At 43.5% G+C, this 18,398-nt stretch overlaps 1 protein-coding gene and 1 long non-coding RNA gene across 3 annotated transcripts in view; one reads left to right on the top strand and one right to left on the bottom strand.

Annotated features, from left to right (window-relative positions):
• The window catches only part of LOC139549131 (sodium channel regulatory subunit beta-4-like), a 30,321-nt gene extending 22,751 nt beyond the window's left edge, over positions 1-7,570 (bottom strand). For both annotated transcript variants that reach the window (XM_071359278.1, XM_071359277.1), the window contains exon 1: positions 7,346-7,570. In XM_071359278.1, the coding sequence (XP_071215379.1) occupies positions 7,346-7,439 (94 nt within the window). In that variant the 5' untranslated portion in view covers positions 7,440-7,570. The remainder of the gene's footprint in view (positions 1-7,345) is intronic.
• Positions 7,571-14,433: 6,863 nt separating this feature from the next.
• Positions 14,434-18,398, top strand: part of LOC139549129 (uncharacterized) — a 37,863-nt gene continuing 33,898 nt past the window's right edge. Inside the window, exon 1 of the long non-coding RNA XR_011669832.1 lies at positions 14,434-15,629. This is a non-coding gene — a long non-coding RNA (uncharacterized lncRNA). The remainder of the gene's footprint in view (positions 15,630-18,398) is intronic.

Here is an 18,398-nt window from a genome sequence, read left to right as displayed (position 1 = left end):
TGTGTTGTCATGTGTTGCGGCCATGCTATGTTGTTGTTTTAGGTCTCCTGTGTAGTGTTGTGGTGTCTCTCTTGTCGTGATGTGTGTTTTGTCATGTTGTTGTCATGTTGTGTTGCTACCATGCTGTGTTGTCATGTGTTGCGGCCATGCTATGTGGTTGTCTTAGGTCTCTCTTTATGTAGTGTTGTGGTGTCTCTCTTGTCGTGATGTGTGTTTTCTCATGTTGTTGTCATGTTGTGTTGCTACCATGCTGTGTTGTCATGTGTTGCGGCCATGCTATGTGGTTGTCTTAGGTCTCTCTTTATGTAGTGTTGTGGTGTCTCTCTTGTCGTGATGTGTGTTTTGTCATGTTGTTGTCATGTTGTGTTACTACTATGCTGTGTTGTCATGTTATCCCTCGTCCCCGCAGGAGGCCTTTTTGCCTTTTGGTAGGCCGTCATTGTAAGTAAGAATTTGTTCTTAACTGACTTGCCTAGTTAAATAAAGGTTAAATAAAAATAGAGTCAAATGCTACACCATTAAACATGGTCAAAGTCTTGACCTCCAAAGGCATGGCATGCCAGTGTATTATCTCAGGAGTCTATTGGCATGACTGTCCATGAGAATCCAAATAGGTCAGATCAAGTTTTCAATTAATAACTTCAATCAGACCCCCTCTCACCCGCAACAGGATTCACGTCCTGTTGTAAATCAAGAAGAGAAGATTCATGTCTCCCTCCCCAATATTCACCAAAGGAATCTCCTTTGTTACGAGAGACTTTTTCCCGACGAAACTCTAACACGTTCAGAAGCTAATAGTGGAACAATATTTCTAACATAGAACGTGGGGAATGGCCAAAGGCGATCTATAGAAAACGAATGCCATTTTGCTTGTTATTTTGTGATGTCATTAAACATGTATAAAGAAAATACGTAACTTGGAAAGTAAACCCACTGCGTGTACGAAGTGCCCATCCTATGCGTTGTGCATGTAATATGAACAATTATGAAAGTGTTTTTGTTAAGAGAGGGATGTGATTTGAGGAGCTATAAGAGAAATTGTTTTATTTAAACTTTGCAAGTGACAAGTCATGTTCACGAGTGAGGTCAGAGAGCATGTCAGCCTGACGGGAACCGCCCCTTTCGAACAAACTGAATAAATGATGGGTGAAGAAATTAACATACTAGACCAGAGAGACGTCAAGCTGCAGCTGCACGTTTAAAGGGGTCTGAACTTTGAATCTCAACATAAGGTAGAGATGATAAACTCACCTCCAGGACAATCACTGGTGCGGCTGATTAGCTGCCCTAAGTAATGTAAATTCCAAAGCAAATTTAAGTAGGACATCCTACTACTCTACTCAAACCAGTGTATTACGCTACCATCGACCTGGCTGGTTAGCCTATCTTCAAAGCAGCAACTTCAGGAGCGAATGGAAGGAAAATAAACTCTGTAGTTCTGTTCAGGACTACATGACAAGTCACCGGATAACAGACAACTATAAAAAAGGACAACAGTATGAAACTTGTCAGAACCATTTTGAACAATCAGGGCCGTATAAGCGAAAAGGTCCAACTCCCTTTCCAAGGCGGCCCTGTCCGCTGAGAGAAATCCAGCAAACCAAGACATTTCACGTAAATACATTCATGATTTCTTACCCGAAGAGGGCGGAGGTTCGTGTGCAAAGTATATGATTACTGTAAGTGAGAGTAGTTTCTAAATGTACCAATGTTAAGTGTCATTGTCCCTCTCTGCCCCCCCCCTCCCCCCCTCCATCTCTTTTGTAACAAGCAGCCATGTTGTGTCATTCCACTAGGGACCTTTTTTTTAACATATTAAGTGTGTATGTTTATCCTGTGTTACCATTTAATTAGCTAGTAAATAAATAATTAAACCAATTTGTGTAGTACTGAATCATAGTAAGGCTCGGGTTTTTGCAGATGCAAGGAGGTTACGACTGTTCAGAATGATGGTATGATACGAGGTTATGATTAATACATTGACTGTGATAAAGTCACAGTGATAAAGACCTGTGATAAAGACCTTTTAGAGTTTCATTCGGGAGATGGTAACTCTTTGAAGAACCGCTCTCGTGGTGCCCCAGATCCTAATGAGTTAATTGTTACATGATTATTTGAATCGGGTAAAAATGAAACATAGTTGTTGATTATATAAATAAGCAGATTAATGTTAAAGTCAAGTCATGACACTATGCACCATGGGTATTCATAGGATGTCATGTGTGTGTACATGACTTAAACGACTTAAAATCATCTGTATTGTTAGCTAAACAACAGATATCCAACAGATATCCACCGGGGTAATTTACATGACTCTTTCAGAGATAAAGCATCACTACCCCTCCAGCAGTTCAATGCCTTGATAATGGTCAAAGTTATCTGATAGCAGACCCGACCACATATCCACCCAGTCTGGTCCTGCAAACTTGACTTTCATATAGGGAGCTGAATGCAGATTCAAGTTACGCATACACTCAAATCAAAATTGTTTGGTCGTGTGCACATATTTTGCTGATGTTATCGCAGGTGCAGCAAAATGCTTGTGTTTGTAGCTCCAACAGTGCAGTAATACCTAACAATACAATATATATATATATATATATATATTAATTAAGAAATATCAATACGAGCAATGCTAGAGTCCGGAATATAAATATATATGTATATGATGGTATGTATAGACCGTATATTAATAGAAAAGTTGTGTAGTTGTATAGGATGGGCCTTGACCAGAATACAGTATATACATATGAAGTCGGTAAAACAGTTTGTAAACATTATTAAAATGACCAGTGTTCAATGACTCTATGTACATAGGGCAGCAGTCTCTAAGGTGCAGGGTACCAGTCTGATGGCCTGGCGATAAAAGCTGTTTTTCAGTCTGTCAAAAACTGAAATGAGTGCATTGTGTTATAGGTTTTATGATGCGAGTACTGTATCTTAACCAAAGTAGATTGTTTTATTAAGATTGTTTTATACATCAGTTGGGGTCTCTATAAGCTACAATATGAGGTCCTAAATCAAGCATGAAAGTGCATAGCTGTGTGGGTTAATATAGTCAAAATGTTTGCCTTGGGGTAAGTTGAGCTAATGGCCATGGGGCAAGTTGAGCCAATGGCCACATACCCCATACAAATGATAATTACATTTAGTCAGTTCTATGCATAATATGCATCGTATATTTCCAATGTGTCATGCATATGAACTCAAGATGCATTTTTATTGTTACAGAGCAGACATCATCATGCCCTGTGCATGCACATGTAAAACAAGTAGCGGTTTAGCCCCCCTTGAGGTTCATGAGAGAACAGCCAAGGAAACGAGAGAAGGGAAGAAGTCCTTTGAAGCAGCGACACATTATGAAAAAAATAGACTGAATGACACTGAAGAAGTACATTGAAAAAAATGAAAAGATATGTACAATACCAGTCAAAAGTTTGGACACACCTACTCATTCAAGGGTTTTTCTACATTGTAGAATAATAGTGAAGACATCAAAACTATGAAATAACACATATGGAATCATGTAGTAACCAAAAGAGTGTTAAACAAATCAAAATATATTGGTGTGGGTGTGCTTTGCTGGAGACACTGTCAGGGATTTATTTAGAATTCAAGGCACACTTAACCAGCATTCTGCAGCGATACGCCATCCCATCTGATAACATGGAGTCTGAGCTTGCTAAACATATCAAGAATTTTGCAGACCAGTTTCATCCCACTGAGCACAGACCTCAAATCCACGATGGTTCAACTTAATGTCATTGAAACAACGTTGATTCAACCAGTGTGAGCCCAGTCGGATGGGCCTAGAAGCCTTGACTACTTGCCTACGAATACGCACATTGAAACAACATCCCTGTCCCAGACAACTGGTCAATAAATGGAAGGGTAAGTGATATTGAACACAGAGATCTATATCTGAATGTAGGCATACATTTAAGATATGCAATATACCACACCCCCATTCCATGAATTCAACTTTGACCTACCAGCTCCATCACCCACTGTCACAGGACACCATCACCCACTTACCCCAAGGCAGCTCAACTTGTCCTGTCCCTATGCTCAACTTACTCCATACCCGGGGTAAGTTGTGCCAAGAGACCACTTTTTTTTGGACAAGCTATGTTTTCAAAACTGATATGTTTACATAAATTCTGATTATTTCCAGGGATACACAACGTCCTGAAATATATGTATATATCTTTGTTACAAAGAATACTATATTTACTTGACATAGTGGTGCTGAATGTAAAAATGTCTCAACTTACCCCGCTCTCCCATACGTTGATTACCCATTTGTCTTGCTGAGGGTGAGAGTTCCTGTGTGTCGTACAAGTAGTTTTCCTCCATTAGACTTACAGGAAAAATAGATTAATAATGCCAGAACAGATGTTGGCTATTTCACGCCTGCTCACTCACTTCAAGCACAAACAGATGAGAAGGGGCTTGGCTTTTCATCAGGACTGCACAGCCCTTAGTAAAGAAGAACTCCGGGATCTTAAAGGTGCAATATGCAGAAATTGCTCTGCCATTACCTGGTTGCAAAAAATTCAAATAGTTCGCTTAATTTCAGTTTATGTAACAGAATAAGCATTCAGAATGTAGAGAATCATCGTACTATCTAATCCAGTGTGAAATATATTTTCAATAACCCAAAATGTTAAAATGTTAAAATGTTAAAGAACCAAATGTAAAAGACTCAATTATGAAATTTTAGAAAGGGGAGCATAGAAATAGTGCACACAGAACAGATATACCACTTCTTAGACTTTCTTTCAATGAGAATGACAGATATATACACCGTAGTTCACATTTCTATGTCAATTTGGTCGGGTCACCCAAAAAGTTACATATTGCATCTTTACGCACAACAAATTTGTAACATATAGTACGTTTTGGATTTGTAACATATCATCCAAATTGCATTTTTTTTTTTGTGGAAAATGCAGCAGGTAACATATCATACCAAATGGATAACAGAGTACAGAATTGGATGACGTAGTATACAGAAAACGGGGACCACATTTGGCTCGTGAGCACCACTTTCAAAACTGCTGGCTGAAATTATACAGAAGTTTGAGATTGCATCTTTGAGCCTTATATTGGGTGTTTGTCTGGCTACATCCTAATGTGCAACTAAAATATCGTAATTCGCTGACCTTCTGTCCATTACCTGATGTGAAGTACAAGTCTCACAGCTAACAGCTCTCATACTGTAGTCTAATAGTCTCTCTCTCAACTCTGCTAATGTAGAACGACCATAGGATCTAATGATATAACTGCCGGGCCATTATATGTGACATTTTGGTTGCACAAACGTTCCAGCAACATTAAAGATCCTTCCCGGGTCTCTGATGGATGTTTCGAGGGGGTGTTGGCTTGTCTTAGGCCTGGCTGGTCGATATGTGAACCCCATTCATTTTATTGGAGGTTAAACCCTCCACTGTACACTTGGGGGATATATATGAGCATGCACATTAACCCTTCGCCCCCCAGCTGTAGAAAAAATACCTGTACTTCACCTTGACGCAGAGCCAAGGATGAGCCGCCTGGCAGAGAATCCAGAGAAAACTGGCCAAGTGATACACACATGCAAGAGATGCTACTTATCAGGTATGTCTTAATCTAATATCATGTCAGATTCCATCTCAAAGAAATATGAAAATGAAAAGCCTATTTATTATCGGTAGCTCTCTGCTGTGTCGGCCTCTTTAGAATCGTATGCTAATTTAGACTCATAAACGTGTTTTAAGATGTTTTGTGTAATCTTGTGATCTTGTTCTTATTTGATGCTGGATTGATGTCGGTGCCAAAAAGGCACTCACCTCAAAAGATGCTGAGGAGTCTTAAGTTATCCCACGAATAATTGTGTCCATATTACAGTACGTGCTAACAATTAGCGATAACAAACTGACATGATCATGTGTGGATTCTCAAATACATAGGGCATAGTTTGTCTGAAGCTTGAGTAACTATACAGTGTTATTGGGGGGCAGCGTAGCCTAGTGGTTAGAGCGTTGGACTAGTAACCGAAAGGTTGCAAGATCGAATCCCCGAGCTGACAAGGTACAAAATCTGTCGTTCTGCCTCTGAATAAGGCAGTTAACCCACTGTTCCTAGGCCGTCATTGTAAATAAGAATTTGTTCTTAACTGACTTCCCTATTTAAATAAAGGTCAAATTAAAACTGTGCATTATACAGCACTATATGTTGAAACAATATGGAATATGATACAATATCTAGCATTCAGGCAATCTACTACAATGCTAACCTACATACTACAGCAATTTGTATCCAAAAACATCATATCACCCAGACATACAAATATAGGGTACCATGTGGTTATTCGACCATTCTTAGTGGTCACACTAGTCTGTACGTAGCTAAACAAAACATGTTTAAAAGATAATAAAAACATAGCATGGAAGAAGACTGGGGAGAATGATAACGCACGGATATCCTGCGATTTGAGTAGCTATTGATCAAACCTGCTCATTATCAGACTTTTTTATTTCTATATTAAATATGTTTTCCCCAAAATATAATATTCCTCCGTACATTCCTATACACTTCCCTCACTGGATTCACACCGTACTGTTCACCTCATCAGCTGTATGAGTTAAATATGTCCCTGATTACGTGGCATGTGTAAATGTAGCGTGACAGAATGAAGTGCGCAGTAGAATCTGCATCACTTGATCCTCTGACGGGAAGACAGTGTAAAGGGCTATCTTCCGACAACTAAACTGTGTTCCTCACATGACAACTTCCATCCCACTGCCTCATCTAGATGTATATTGTCTTGTCCCATGGATCATTCTCTCCATTCCCCCCTTTAGCACGGCAGAAGATGTAAATATTGGACATCATCATACTCATTGACTTGGCAGGTCCATTGGCAGTGCCCATAATTCCCCTTGCCCTAAACAGGATCCATTGTTACCAGCATCTTCTTACTGACTCAGAATCCAGGCAAGGATAGCTAAAATTGATGCCCTCCACTCAATCTCTTAGTGAACCGTAAAATAGCAAGAATCAGCACTCGCTGCCCCGGCGTGGCTAGAACACACGAATCAGAGTCTCCCAATATAGAAAAGCATGAGCCATGTAACCAAATAAACCCCTGCCTTACAAGCAATACGTGTGCAGCCCTGTCTGCTGGCGTCGGACACATTTCTGCAAGATCGGCAGAAACTGTAGTGATTTGGCTGGCACCCCAGGGGTAGATGGAGGAAGACGGGTGCAGAGAGAGAGAGAGCAAGAGAGAGCAAGAGAGAGAGAGAGAGGGTTAAGGAGAGGAGAGGAAAAATGCCAGTATAAAGTCAGCTTTTGGACTCACCGAGCAGAAGTGTGATGACAACACTGGCGTGGACGGTGTCTCCTGAGCTGAAACACCTGGACATAGAGAACCTGACGCTTCCTTTGGACTCCATATCCTACTGCGTCCGTCTGGCAATCTGTCTGTCCGTCCGTCTGTTTATCTGTCTGTCTGCCCCTGGATACGCACTCTTGGGTGTGTGGGTGTGTGTTGGCTGGAGCAAGCAGGGGTGCGGGTGGGATAGAGGGGAGGGGTAGGGCGAAGTAGGACGCAGAGCGAGCAAATAAGAAAACACGACTTGTCACTCTGCAAAGTCCTGCGATGAGTGTCTCCCTCCTCTTCTCTCCTCCTTTGCGATGAGTCCCAGAGAAGGAGAAAGAGGGTGAAGGAAGGCTAATTGCTGGATTATGAGTTCTGTCTACCCTTCTGTATGTGCCAGGCAGAAAACAGACTGAAAGAGAGAGTAACAGAAAGAGACAGACGAAGTCAAGGCTGCTGCACCTGATCCAGGCTTTCTCTCTCTCTCTTTGCTTCAGTCCCTCACTCTTGCTCGCCGACACACTGATTATCCACCTAATCCCACAGCCTGAGAGCTAGACCAGGCAGAGGAGAGGAAAAAAACTCACTCAGAGAGAGCGAGCGTCTGCACCGCAGAGCTGTGGAGCTGTGGAGGCAGTCAGGGGAGAGAGGATGTCAGTGTTCCCTCTGATGGAGAGCTGCAAGCGGGGGGAGGGAGCGGAGGGGACAGCAGAGCCTGGAGCTCAGGCACAAATGCTGCAGGCAGCAGGCAGGCGGTATGTGTCTCCCTAGCCGGCACAGGGACGAATGAGTGGGGAGGGGGAGCCACCGCAGAAGAGTCAAGGAGGATAGAGCGAGAGAGCGAGAGGGAAAGAGGGAAGGGGGACGGAGGGGAGAGGAGTAGAAGGGGCGGCCTTCAGGCTGAGTTCAGCCCTGCACTGGAGGGTCCTGGAATCTACCCTGTCTACCACTGCACCCGTGACCGGGTTTATGAAGGTTTCTCTGGGTACTCTGCCATCTATACCCACCTCCATCCTGTATCAAATCAAATCAAATTGTATTTGTCACATGCGACGAATACAACAGGTGTAGACCTTACCGTGAAATGTGTACAACCACTTAATCAACAATAAAGTTCAAGAAATACAGTTAAGATATTATTGTTACTAAAGTAACATTTAAAAAATGTAAAATGTCTAAAATATATAAAAAATAAGAAATCAAATCAAATTGAAAAAGTAACAAGAAAATTACATAACAATAACGAGGCTATATACAGGGGGTACTGGTACCGAGTCAATGTGTGTGGGGGGGGGTACAGGTTAGCTGAGGTAATGTGTAGTGATTATGCATAGACAAAAACAAAGGGGTGGGGGGGTGCCAATTTGACTAAATGTTCAGCAGTCTTATGGCTTGGGGGTAGAAGCTGTTAAGGAGCCTTTTGGTCCTGGACTCCGGTTCCATCGCCGTGCGGTAGCAGAGAGAACAGTCTATGACTTGGGTGACTGGAGTCTTTGATCATTTTTTGGGCCATTCTCTGACATCGCCTAGTATATAGGTCATGGATGTCAGGAAGCTTGGCCCCAGTGATGTACTGTGCCGTACACACTACCCTTTGTAGCACCTTACGGTCAGATGCCGAGCAGTTTCCATACCAGGCAGTGATGCATCCGGTCAGGAAGCTCTCGATGGTGCAGCTGTAGAAAGTTTTGAGGATCTAGGGACCCATGGCAAATCTTTTCATTCTCCTGAAGGGGAAAAGGTTTTTTCGTGCCTTCTTCACAACTGTCTTGGTGTGTTTTGACAATGATAGTTCATTGGTGATGAACCAAGGAACTTGAAACTTTCGAACTGCTCCACTTGAGCCCTGTCAATGTTAATTTAAAACTTCTTATGGCTGCATCCCGCTACCGGGATCGATATGACAACAGCCAGTGAAAGTGCAGGGCGCCAAATTCAAACAACAGAAATCTCATAATTAAAATTCCTCAAACATACATGTGTCTTATATCATTTTAAAGGTAATCTCGTTGTTAATCCCACCAAAGTGTCCGATTTCAAATATGCTTTTCAGTAAAAGCACTACAAACGATTATGTTAGGTCACCACGAAACCACAATAATCACAGCCATTTTTCCAGCGAAATATAGCAGTCACAAAAAGCAGAAATAGAGATAAAATGAATCACTAACCTTTGATTATCTTCATCAGATGACACTCATAGGACTTCATTTTACACAATACATGCATGTTATGTTTGATAAAGTTCATATTTATATTAAAAAAATCTGAGTTTACATTGACGCGTTACATTCACTAGTTCCAAAAACATCAAGTGATTTTGCATAGCCACATCGTTTCAACAGAAATACTCATCATAAATGTAGATGATAATACAAGTTATACACATGGAATTATAGATATACCTCTCCTTAATGCAACCGCTGAGTCAGATTTCAAAAAAACTTTACGGAAAAAGCAACCCATGCAATAATCTGAGACGGCGCTCAGAAATATAATAAAATTAGCCGCCATTTTGGAGTCAACAGAAACCAGAAAATACATAATAAATGTTTCCTTACCTTTGATGAACTTCATCAGAATGCAGTCCTAGGAATCCCAGGTCCACAATAAATGCTTGATTTGTTCGATAATGTCCGTTATTTATGTCCAATTAGCTACTTTGGTTAGTGCGTTTGGTAAACAATTCCAAAGTCACAAAGTGCGTCCACTATAACGTGACGAAATGTCCAAAAGTTCCGTAACAGTCAGTAGAAACATGTCAAACGATGTACTGAATCAATCTTTAGAATGTTGTTAACATACATCTTGAATAACGTTCCAACCGGAGAATTAGATTGACTTCAGATGAGCGGTGGAACGGAGGTCCTCCTCATGTGAACGCGCATGGTGAAAGCATGGTCAGCTTGTGGCAGTGTTGACTAATTCCTGTCTCCTTCGGCCCCCCTTCACATTAGAGTCATCAGACAAAGTTCTATTGACTGTTGACATCTTGTGGAAGCCGTAGGAAGTGGAAACTCATCAATATCTCGCTGTAATTTCAATGAGAGCTTGATTGACAATCTGCCACCTCAGAAAAAGTTTTTGCCTGCCATATGAGTTCTGTTATACTCACAGATATAATTCAAACAGTTTTAGAAACGTCAGAGTGTTTTCTATCCAATACGAATAATAATATGCATATATTAGCAACTGGGACTGAGGAGCAGGCAGTTTACTATGGGCACCTCTGTGCACCTTTCATCCAAGCTACTCAATACTGCCCCTGCAGCCATAAGAAGTTAACGGGGCCTGTTCGGCCCTCCTTTTGCTATAGTCCACGATCAGCTCCTTTGTCTTGATTACATTGAGGGATAGGTTGTTGTCCTGGCACCACACTGCCAGGTCTTTGACCTGCTCCCTATAGGCTGTCTCAATGTTGACAGTGATCAGGCCTACCACTGTTGTGCAAACTTAATGATGGTGTTGGAGTCATGCTTGGCCACTCAGTCGTGGGTGAACAGGGAGTACTTGAGGAGACTAAGCACGCACCCCTGAGGAGCACCATTGTTAAGGATCAGCGTGGCAGATGTGTGGTTGCCTACCCTTACCACCTGGGGACGGCCAGTCAGGATCTCCAGGATCCAGTTGCAGAGGGAGGTGTTTAGTCCCAGGGTCCTCAGCTTAGTGATGAGCTTTGTGGGCACTATGGTGTTGAACGCTGACCGGTAGCCAATGAACATCATTCTCACAGTGTGGAGTGCGATTGAGATTGCATCATCTGTGGATCTGTTGGGGCGGTATGCAAATTGGAGTGGGTCTAGGGTTTCTGGCATGATGGTGTTGATGTGAGCCATGACCAGCCTTTCAAAGCACTTCATGGCTACGGTGCGGTAATCATTCAGGCAGGTTACCTTTGCTTTCTTGGGCACAGTGACATTGGTGGTCTGTTTGAAACATGTAGGTATTACAGACTCGGTCAGGGAGAGGTTGAAAATGTCAGTGAAGACACTTGCCAGTTGCTCCGCCCATGCTTTGAGTACACGTCCTGGTAATCGGTCTGGCCACACGGCTTTGTGAATGTTGACCTATTTAAAGGTCTTGCTCACATCAGCTATGGAGAGTGTAACCACACAGTCGTCTGGAACAGCTGGTGCTCTCATGCATGCTTAAGTGTTGCTTGCCTCGAAGCGAGCATAAAAGGCATTTAGCTCGTCTGTTAGGCTCGCGTCACTGGGCAGCTCGCGGCCGGGTTTCCTTTTGTAGTCCGTAATATATTTCAACCCCTGTGTCAAGATCGTCTTATGGAATGGACCAAGGTGCAGCGTACATTTTTCTTTATTTTTGCAAATGTCGCCAACAAAACAATAATACAACAAAAACGAACGTGAAGCTCCGTAAGGCTACACATGCACAAACGAAGACAACTACCCACAACTACCAAAAGGAAAAAAGGCTGCCTAAGTATGATTCCCAATCAGAGACAACAATAGACAGCTGTCCCTGATTGAGAACCATACCCGGCCAAAACATAGAAACAAACAACATAGAATGCCCACCCCAAATCACACCCTGACCTAACGAAATAGAGAAATAAAACGACTCTGCCACATCCAACCAGCATCAGAGCTGGTGTAGTACGATTCAATCCTAGTCCTGTATTGACGCTTTGACTGTTTGATGGTTCGTAAGGGGGCATAGCGGGATTTCTTATAAACGTGTGGATTAGTGTCCCGCTCCTTGAAAGCGGCAACTCTAGCCTTTAGCTCGGTGCAGATGTTGCCTGTAATCCATGGTTTCTGGTTGGGAAATGTACGTACGGTCAGTGTGGGGATGACATCATCGATGCACTTATTGATGAAGCCGGTGACTGAGGTAGAATACTCCTCAATGCCATTGGATGAATTCTGGAATGTATTACAGTCTGTACTAGCAAAACAGTCCTGTAGCGTAGCATCTGCATCATCTAACCACTTCCATATTGAGTGAGTCACTGGTACTTCCTGCTTTAGATTTAGCTTGTAAGCTAAATCTAGAATTATGGTCAGATTTGCCATGTCTTGTCTCCATGACTCATCTAATTCCTTGTACCATTCCATCAGTTCATGTTCAATCCAGTTGGATTTCAAACAAGGACAGTTCATTTTTTCTCTCGGAGAGATTTAAATCCGAGGGATTCCTGCAACGCAGGTTGTAACCAGTGAAGTCATTGAGGTCGACTGCCAGATCAGATGCCACGCCAGATATTTGATGCGCGTGCATGCATAGTAACATGCCGTCATTGATACATGTTCAGATTGTATGGGTATTTAAAGCACTGCTACAACAGTCGCTTCTGCTGTTTCTGCAGCAACATTGATCATACTTTATCACAAATGCGTTTCACTCTATCAACAAACTCTCCAAATAATGACGAAAATCTGAAAATACCACTAAAATAACCAAAGTTTAAGAAAGGCTATCGTAATCACAATCACGGTGATTGATTCCTGTGTGCAAGTACAGAATGTCCTGTACATGTTGCTTTGAACTTGACTGACCACGCCTCGCTCTCTGCCTCTCTCACACCCCCACCCCCACCCTACCCTATCACCCATATGATTGAGAGCCATGAAAGCGTGGCCTCCACCCCCTGTCACCGGTTGAGTGGGAGTAGGTGTCGGGTGACCCATTCCCAAGGCGGTGGGCGCTTGATGACTGGGGGGGGGAACCATGTTGGTGTGTAGGGGTGTGAGAGGTGTGTGGAGATGAGGGGTGCTGCAAGGTGAGAGGTACAGAGACCCCCTAATAAATGTCACTGTAATTGACCTATGAGGGTTCACGTGACAGAATCCAGAGGGGCAAGGGGCAAGGGCCAATGGTTATGTAAATGAGGATACTAAGAAAAAAGCTAAATATTAAGCAATATTGTAGCCGAACATCGGCACTTTGATAAAGACACTCCCATACTGTACACTCCAATTCAGTCCTTCCAACCAATACTCTTGAATGTGTGTGTGTGTGTGTGTGTGTGTGTGTGTGTGTGTGTGTGTGTGTGTGTGTGTGTGTGTGTGTGTGTGTGTGTGTGTGTGTGTGTGTGTGTGTGTGTGTGTGTGTGTGTGTGTGTGTGTGTGTGTGTGTGTGTGTGTGTGTGTGTGTGTGTGTGTGTGTGTGTGTGTGTGTGTGTGTGTGTGTGAGAGCTGTTCTATATGAGGTGATTTATGCTTGTCATTCAACATGATGTAAACCTTGAACTGAGAACAGCTGTCACCCTGGCAGGGAAAATGTGTGTGCGTTTGTGAGTGCGCATGCGTGCTTGCGTGTATGCGTTTGTGCATGTGTGTGCGGAACGCAATGCAGGGGTCTCCCGGGGAAGGTGACTCCATCCTTTTTTTGTAAATTAATATTTAGATTATTAATATATAGAAAAAACCTTGCCAGGCACAGTCCAGTAACAGAGCAGAATCACAGCAATAATTCATATAACTGTGTGTGTGTGTTAATTGAATTATATATTGTGAAAACACTCCAATACTCTCCACATTCCAGTACACTCCTTATATAACACATTACATTAGCAAATCAGCAGTGGATCATCTACTTGAATTATTCATTGTTCCGTTCTAATAAAACCACCTCATTCACCATAATGCAATTGTTTTAGCTGACAACGGCCGTGAGGAGCTGTATGAGTGATTTGACATCGTCACTGAGGCAGTTACAGTGCAGTAGAAGTGACATGTTCCAGGCGGTTTGGATAGATTTAGGATTCTGCACCTGCCCACCACACACACACACACAAATCATACGCGCACATGTGCATGTAGACAAAGCCAACACGCACGCACTCACGCACGCACACACACCAACACCGACACAAACACACATGCAGTCCTTCTGAGTTCAGGAAGATGTGACCTTGGGCGATATTGCAGCATTATGTGTGTTAGTTAAAGAAGGGGGGGTGGAGGGGGGGGGATTGGGCAAGAAAGCAATTCCCATAATGTACTCTGCAGTATAGGGCTGGGCCGAGGAAGTAGTGCGAGTGTGACTGCTAGCAACTGAGAGAGAGATGGGATAGGGGAGAGAGGAAGAGAAGGAGGGAGGGGAGTCGGACGGTCGGGACGGGATAGGTGAGACCATGGCGTGTGGCGGGGGGGTTGGAAGGGAGATAGAGTATAAATGAAAAGAGGACATTTGGGGGAACGGACAGTGAAGAGAGTGGTTACAGTGGATGATACATGCCCTAGTAGCTTTAGCGCTCATGACTAGCAGCAAGCAAAACAACGCAGACTACACAGGGTTCTGAACTCTGTCACTGAGCGCTGTCGCTGCACTTTAAACGGAACAAACGGAGCATTTGGATTTCTGAAGCACACAATGGAGATCTATGGAGTACGAGAAAGAAACGCCTAGAGATGCCCCCTCACCCGAAGACAGACCAAAAAGGAGAGCTATGGGTGCTGAGGAGAGGGAACCATAGCGATCCTGTGAAACTACTGTCTGTAATTCTACGGACGGAACAACATGAAGTGGTGGGAGGGACAAGAAAGTGACTGCTTCCCTGTGCTACTGCAACTGAGGGGAGCATGATGAAGCAACACTCTTTGGCAGCGTGAGAGAGTAGAGGAGGGTTGGGCAGTAGAGGGATGCAGAGGGGAGGAGAGGGGAGGGGAGGAGAAGCGAGGGAGGACAGGATTGGAAGACAGCTGGAGGGGAGACAGAGGAGGGAAAGTCTTCAGAGACATTTACTCATACATAATGCTCAGCACTGACCTAGCATTCACTCGCCTTAGTCTCTCTCGTTCTATCATTCCTTCCCTCTTGGTCTCTGCCTTCACTATATCCCCTCCCTTTGAGAAGGTAAAATGGTGCCTCGAGAATCACCTACCTGAGATTTCAGAATGTGACCTTAGCCATCCCAGTAAGAACTCAACGAGACAAAGAAAGGCAAGGAGGACAGAGCTGCTCCCCCTCCCTCCCTCCCTCACCATCCCTCTCTCCCTGCCTCCCTCCCATCCACCCTCTGCCTCTCCCCCTCCCTCTCTCTATCACACACGCTCTCTCTTGCTCGTAGCAACCCGGTGAATGTACAGTGCTCAGAGCAAGGCCTACATGCGAGGACGTGGATAAGGATAGGGTGGGCCGTAGTTCTCGTTTTTGTTCCTTCTTTTACTCGTTGTTTTGCATGTGTGGAGTCATTTGTTGACAGTGAGTCTGTTTGATTTCTTTGCCATGGGGACCGTGACAAGGGGAGTGACCGTCCTGTCTGAAGGTTTGGACCGCTACGTCGTAGGCCTGCTGAAAGGTTGTAGCCACCCATAATTATAGTTATACTACTGTATGTTCAGTGTTTTGCATCGGGTGGTGGTAATCAAACGTGTGTGTATGGGGGATTGCTGTACGTGTGGAGTAAAATAAAATAATGACAGGTTCAGGAGGTAGTTTGTCCAAATGATATGTTCTTGTGTAATGGCTGGCAGTGGCGTCATTGCGTAAGAACTGATACTGTGTGTACCTGTAAGTTCTGATGGAGGCATGACTTGCTTTATTGCAGGTATCATGTCGCGAGTCAGGCCAAAAAGAGCAAGCATAGTTTGCTACAACGACTACAATATTTTAAGAATCATTGTCGTAAAATACACGACACATTAAACTCGGTATTCTTACGGTAAGCAATTGTAAACGGAATCCTCTCAGGTGACGGCTCCAAGATAACTTCAGTATCCTCATTTTCAGCACTGCGTGCTGTGTGGTGTGCTTTTACGTGGGATAGTAAGAGTTTGCATGGAGTGCTATTACTATAGTGTACGTAAACTGCGTTCAGCCAATAACCTCTGTTTGTGGCATCCATAATTGAAGACCGGTCTCAAGTGAGACTGAAGTGTATGGCCACTAAGAGCTTGGCAAACGTACTGTTCAGTGAGATGGACTGCAGTGTTCACGTTGGTGTATTTAGAAGTTGGAGTCAGTTTGACTGTTGTAAAGAAATGGAGAACAGTATGTCAGAGATTCAATGACTCCGTGATTTTGATGGGCTACTGTAAGACATCACCGTGATAAAATGTTTACTGATGACATTTCTTGGGACAAACATTGACCCAAACATCTGATGATTTGACTGACGTAGAAATCTGACTGGTGCCTGATTGATGCCAGGATCAACATGTTTGGTCTATTTTGGTACAGCACTAAATTAAAACATCTGGGCTGTAAGAGTCACAGCTTGATTTTCTGATGGACGTGATCCGTTACAATTGGCCGCAATCTTCGCATGGACACAATGCATTTTGGGGAGTCCTCTGTAGACAACTTTTTTCCGAGACAGGATTCACCGTTAATTGTCGTCATGTCATCATGGCGGAGTCAAGCTTTAATGCTTGTGATGGGTAAGTTATTATGTGCATTGATGGCTAACCCACTAACCATTTGACAACACCACAATCATCAAAATAGACAAGTAAAGATACACTGATGTGTTTGTTTTAAAGCAGTAAACAGTCTCATTCTGAGGTGTTTGGAAGTCCAGGTTGCTGGTTTTGCTTCAACGCTGCAGTCAGATTACTGTGTTAAATGGCTGGGGTTCAGCAGGGATGTATCCTCAGCCCGACAGAGTTCCAGCATCCACCACCATGTTCTCTAGGGAGGCCTCCTCAGAGCTGCCCAAGGCCTTGGTACTCTGGGAAAGAGGAGGCTAGGACTCATGTGGGGTTGGCTATTTTCATGGTCAATAGTGAAGGGGCAAACCAGACAGAGTTCTGCCCAACGGAGCTGAACCTATCAATAGGCCACAACATGGAGTTTTCCAGGTAAATAAGACCAATCTTGTCTAGCACTGAGAAACAACAGTCATGTTGTTGCATGTTTGGGTAAGTTCATAACTATTTAATTCTGTTTCAAATTTATTTACATTTAGTGATGCTCCTTGTTAATATTCATCAAGAGTGGTATGAAACTATTCTATCTAATCTTTCACAGAAATAGTACTTTTGTCTGAGACCAAAAAGTGCATATATTTGTCAGTTTGTGAAAATAATCATTTAAATTTACCATTGGGCTTATTATTCAATATGTGGCTCTCATCAGACCCAGTTCTGCTGAGGAATGTCTTTCAGAATCAGCATGACAACCGGGAACTAAATATAGATTTATAGAGATGGAGTCCGATTTCAGATAAGCTTTATTTCTTTTGATCAGGATTTCCCGGAATTGAGAGGTGTTTTAAAGGGAGGGGAGGAAAGAGAAAGAGAGAATAACTCCAATGGGATGATGACTTAAGAGCTGAGGAACTGGAGTGCTGGAGGAATTAGTTGTATTGTGTGTTATGTAACGCAGTTAAGATCCCAATAGAGAAACGAATGAATAATGTAGCTTGGTTAGGGTCTTCCTAATTCTATATTCTGAGACCAGATTTACTGACGGCTATTTAGGAGTTTTGACTGTTTCAAGTAGTGCACTCATGGCAAAATACTCCAGCTTTTAGTGTTGGCAGCTCCCTCTCCTTCCACACACACACGCACACGCTCACACACGCTCACGCACACACACACACACACACACACACACACACACACACACACACACACACACACACACACACACACACACACACACACACACACACACACACACACACACACACACACACACACACACACACACACACACACACACCTACCTATGCCTAACTGACTAGCGCAAACGGCTGAGGTGACAGAATTGCTGAAACTGGACAGCAGCTGCTGCATTTTTGACCAAGCACGTCTGAGTAGGATTTGACCCGTGAAACGAAGTGTGTGTGTCTATAACTGAGTTCGTGAGCATTCATTTGCATGTGTGTCTCACCTTCAGTCCTGTCTGTGCCGGAGACCCCTCTGTTGGCTTACCGCGACACACGACACACTCTGCAGTGATCTTTTGACCTTGCTGTTACCTTAACCCCTGCCAGGCCCATTTATTAAGAACCCCCCCACTGAGACCCAGATACCTGCACTACATGTGTTACATATCCATCCTCTCTCCCTCACCGAACCCCCCCCCACCCCTTCTTCTCCGGGCTCCAGCCGAAAAGCGGACC

The sequence above is a fragment of the Salvelinus alpinus genome, chromosome 22 (genome assembly GCF_045679555.1).
Source record: "Salvelinus alpinus chromosome 22, SLU_Salpinus.1, whole genome shotgun sequence".
NCBI lineage: Eukaryota > Metazoa > Chordata > Actinopteri > Salmoniformes > Salmonidae > Salvelinus > Salvelinus alpinus.
This window is presented reverse-complemented; position numbering and strand designations above follow the sequence as displayed.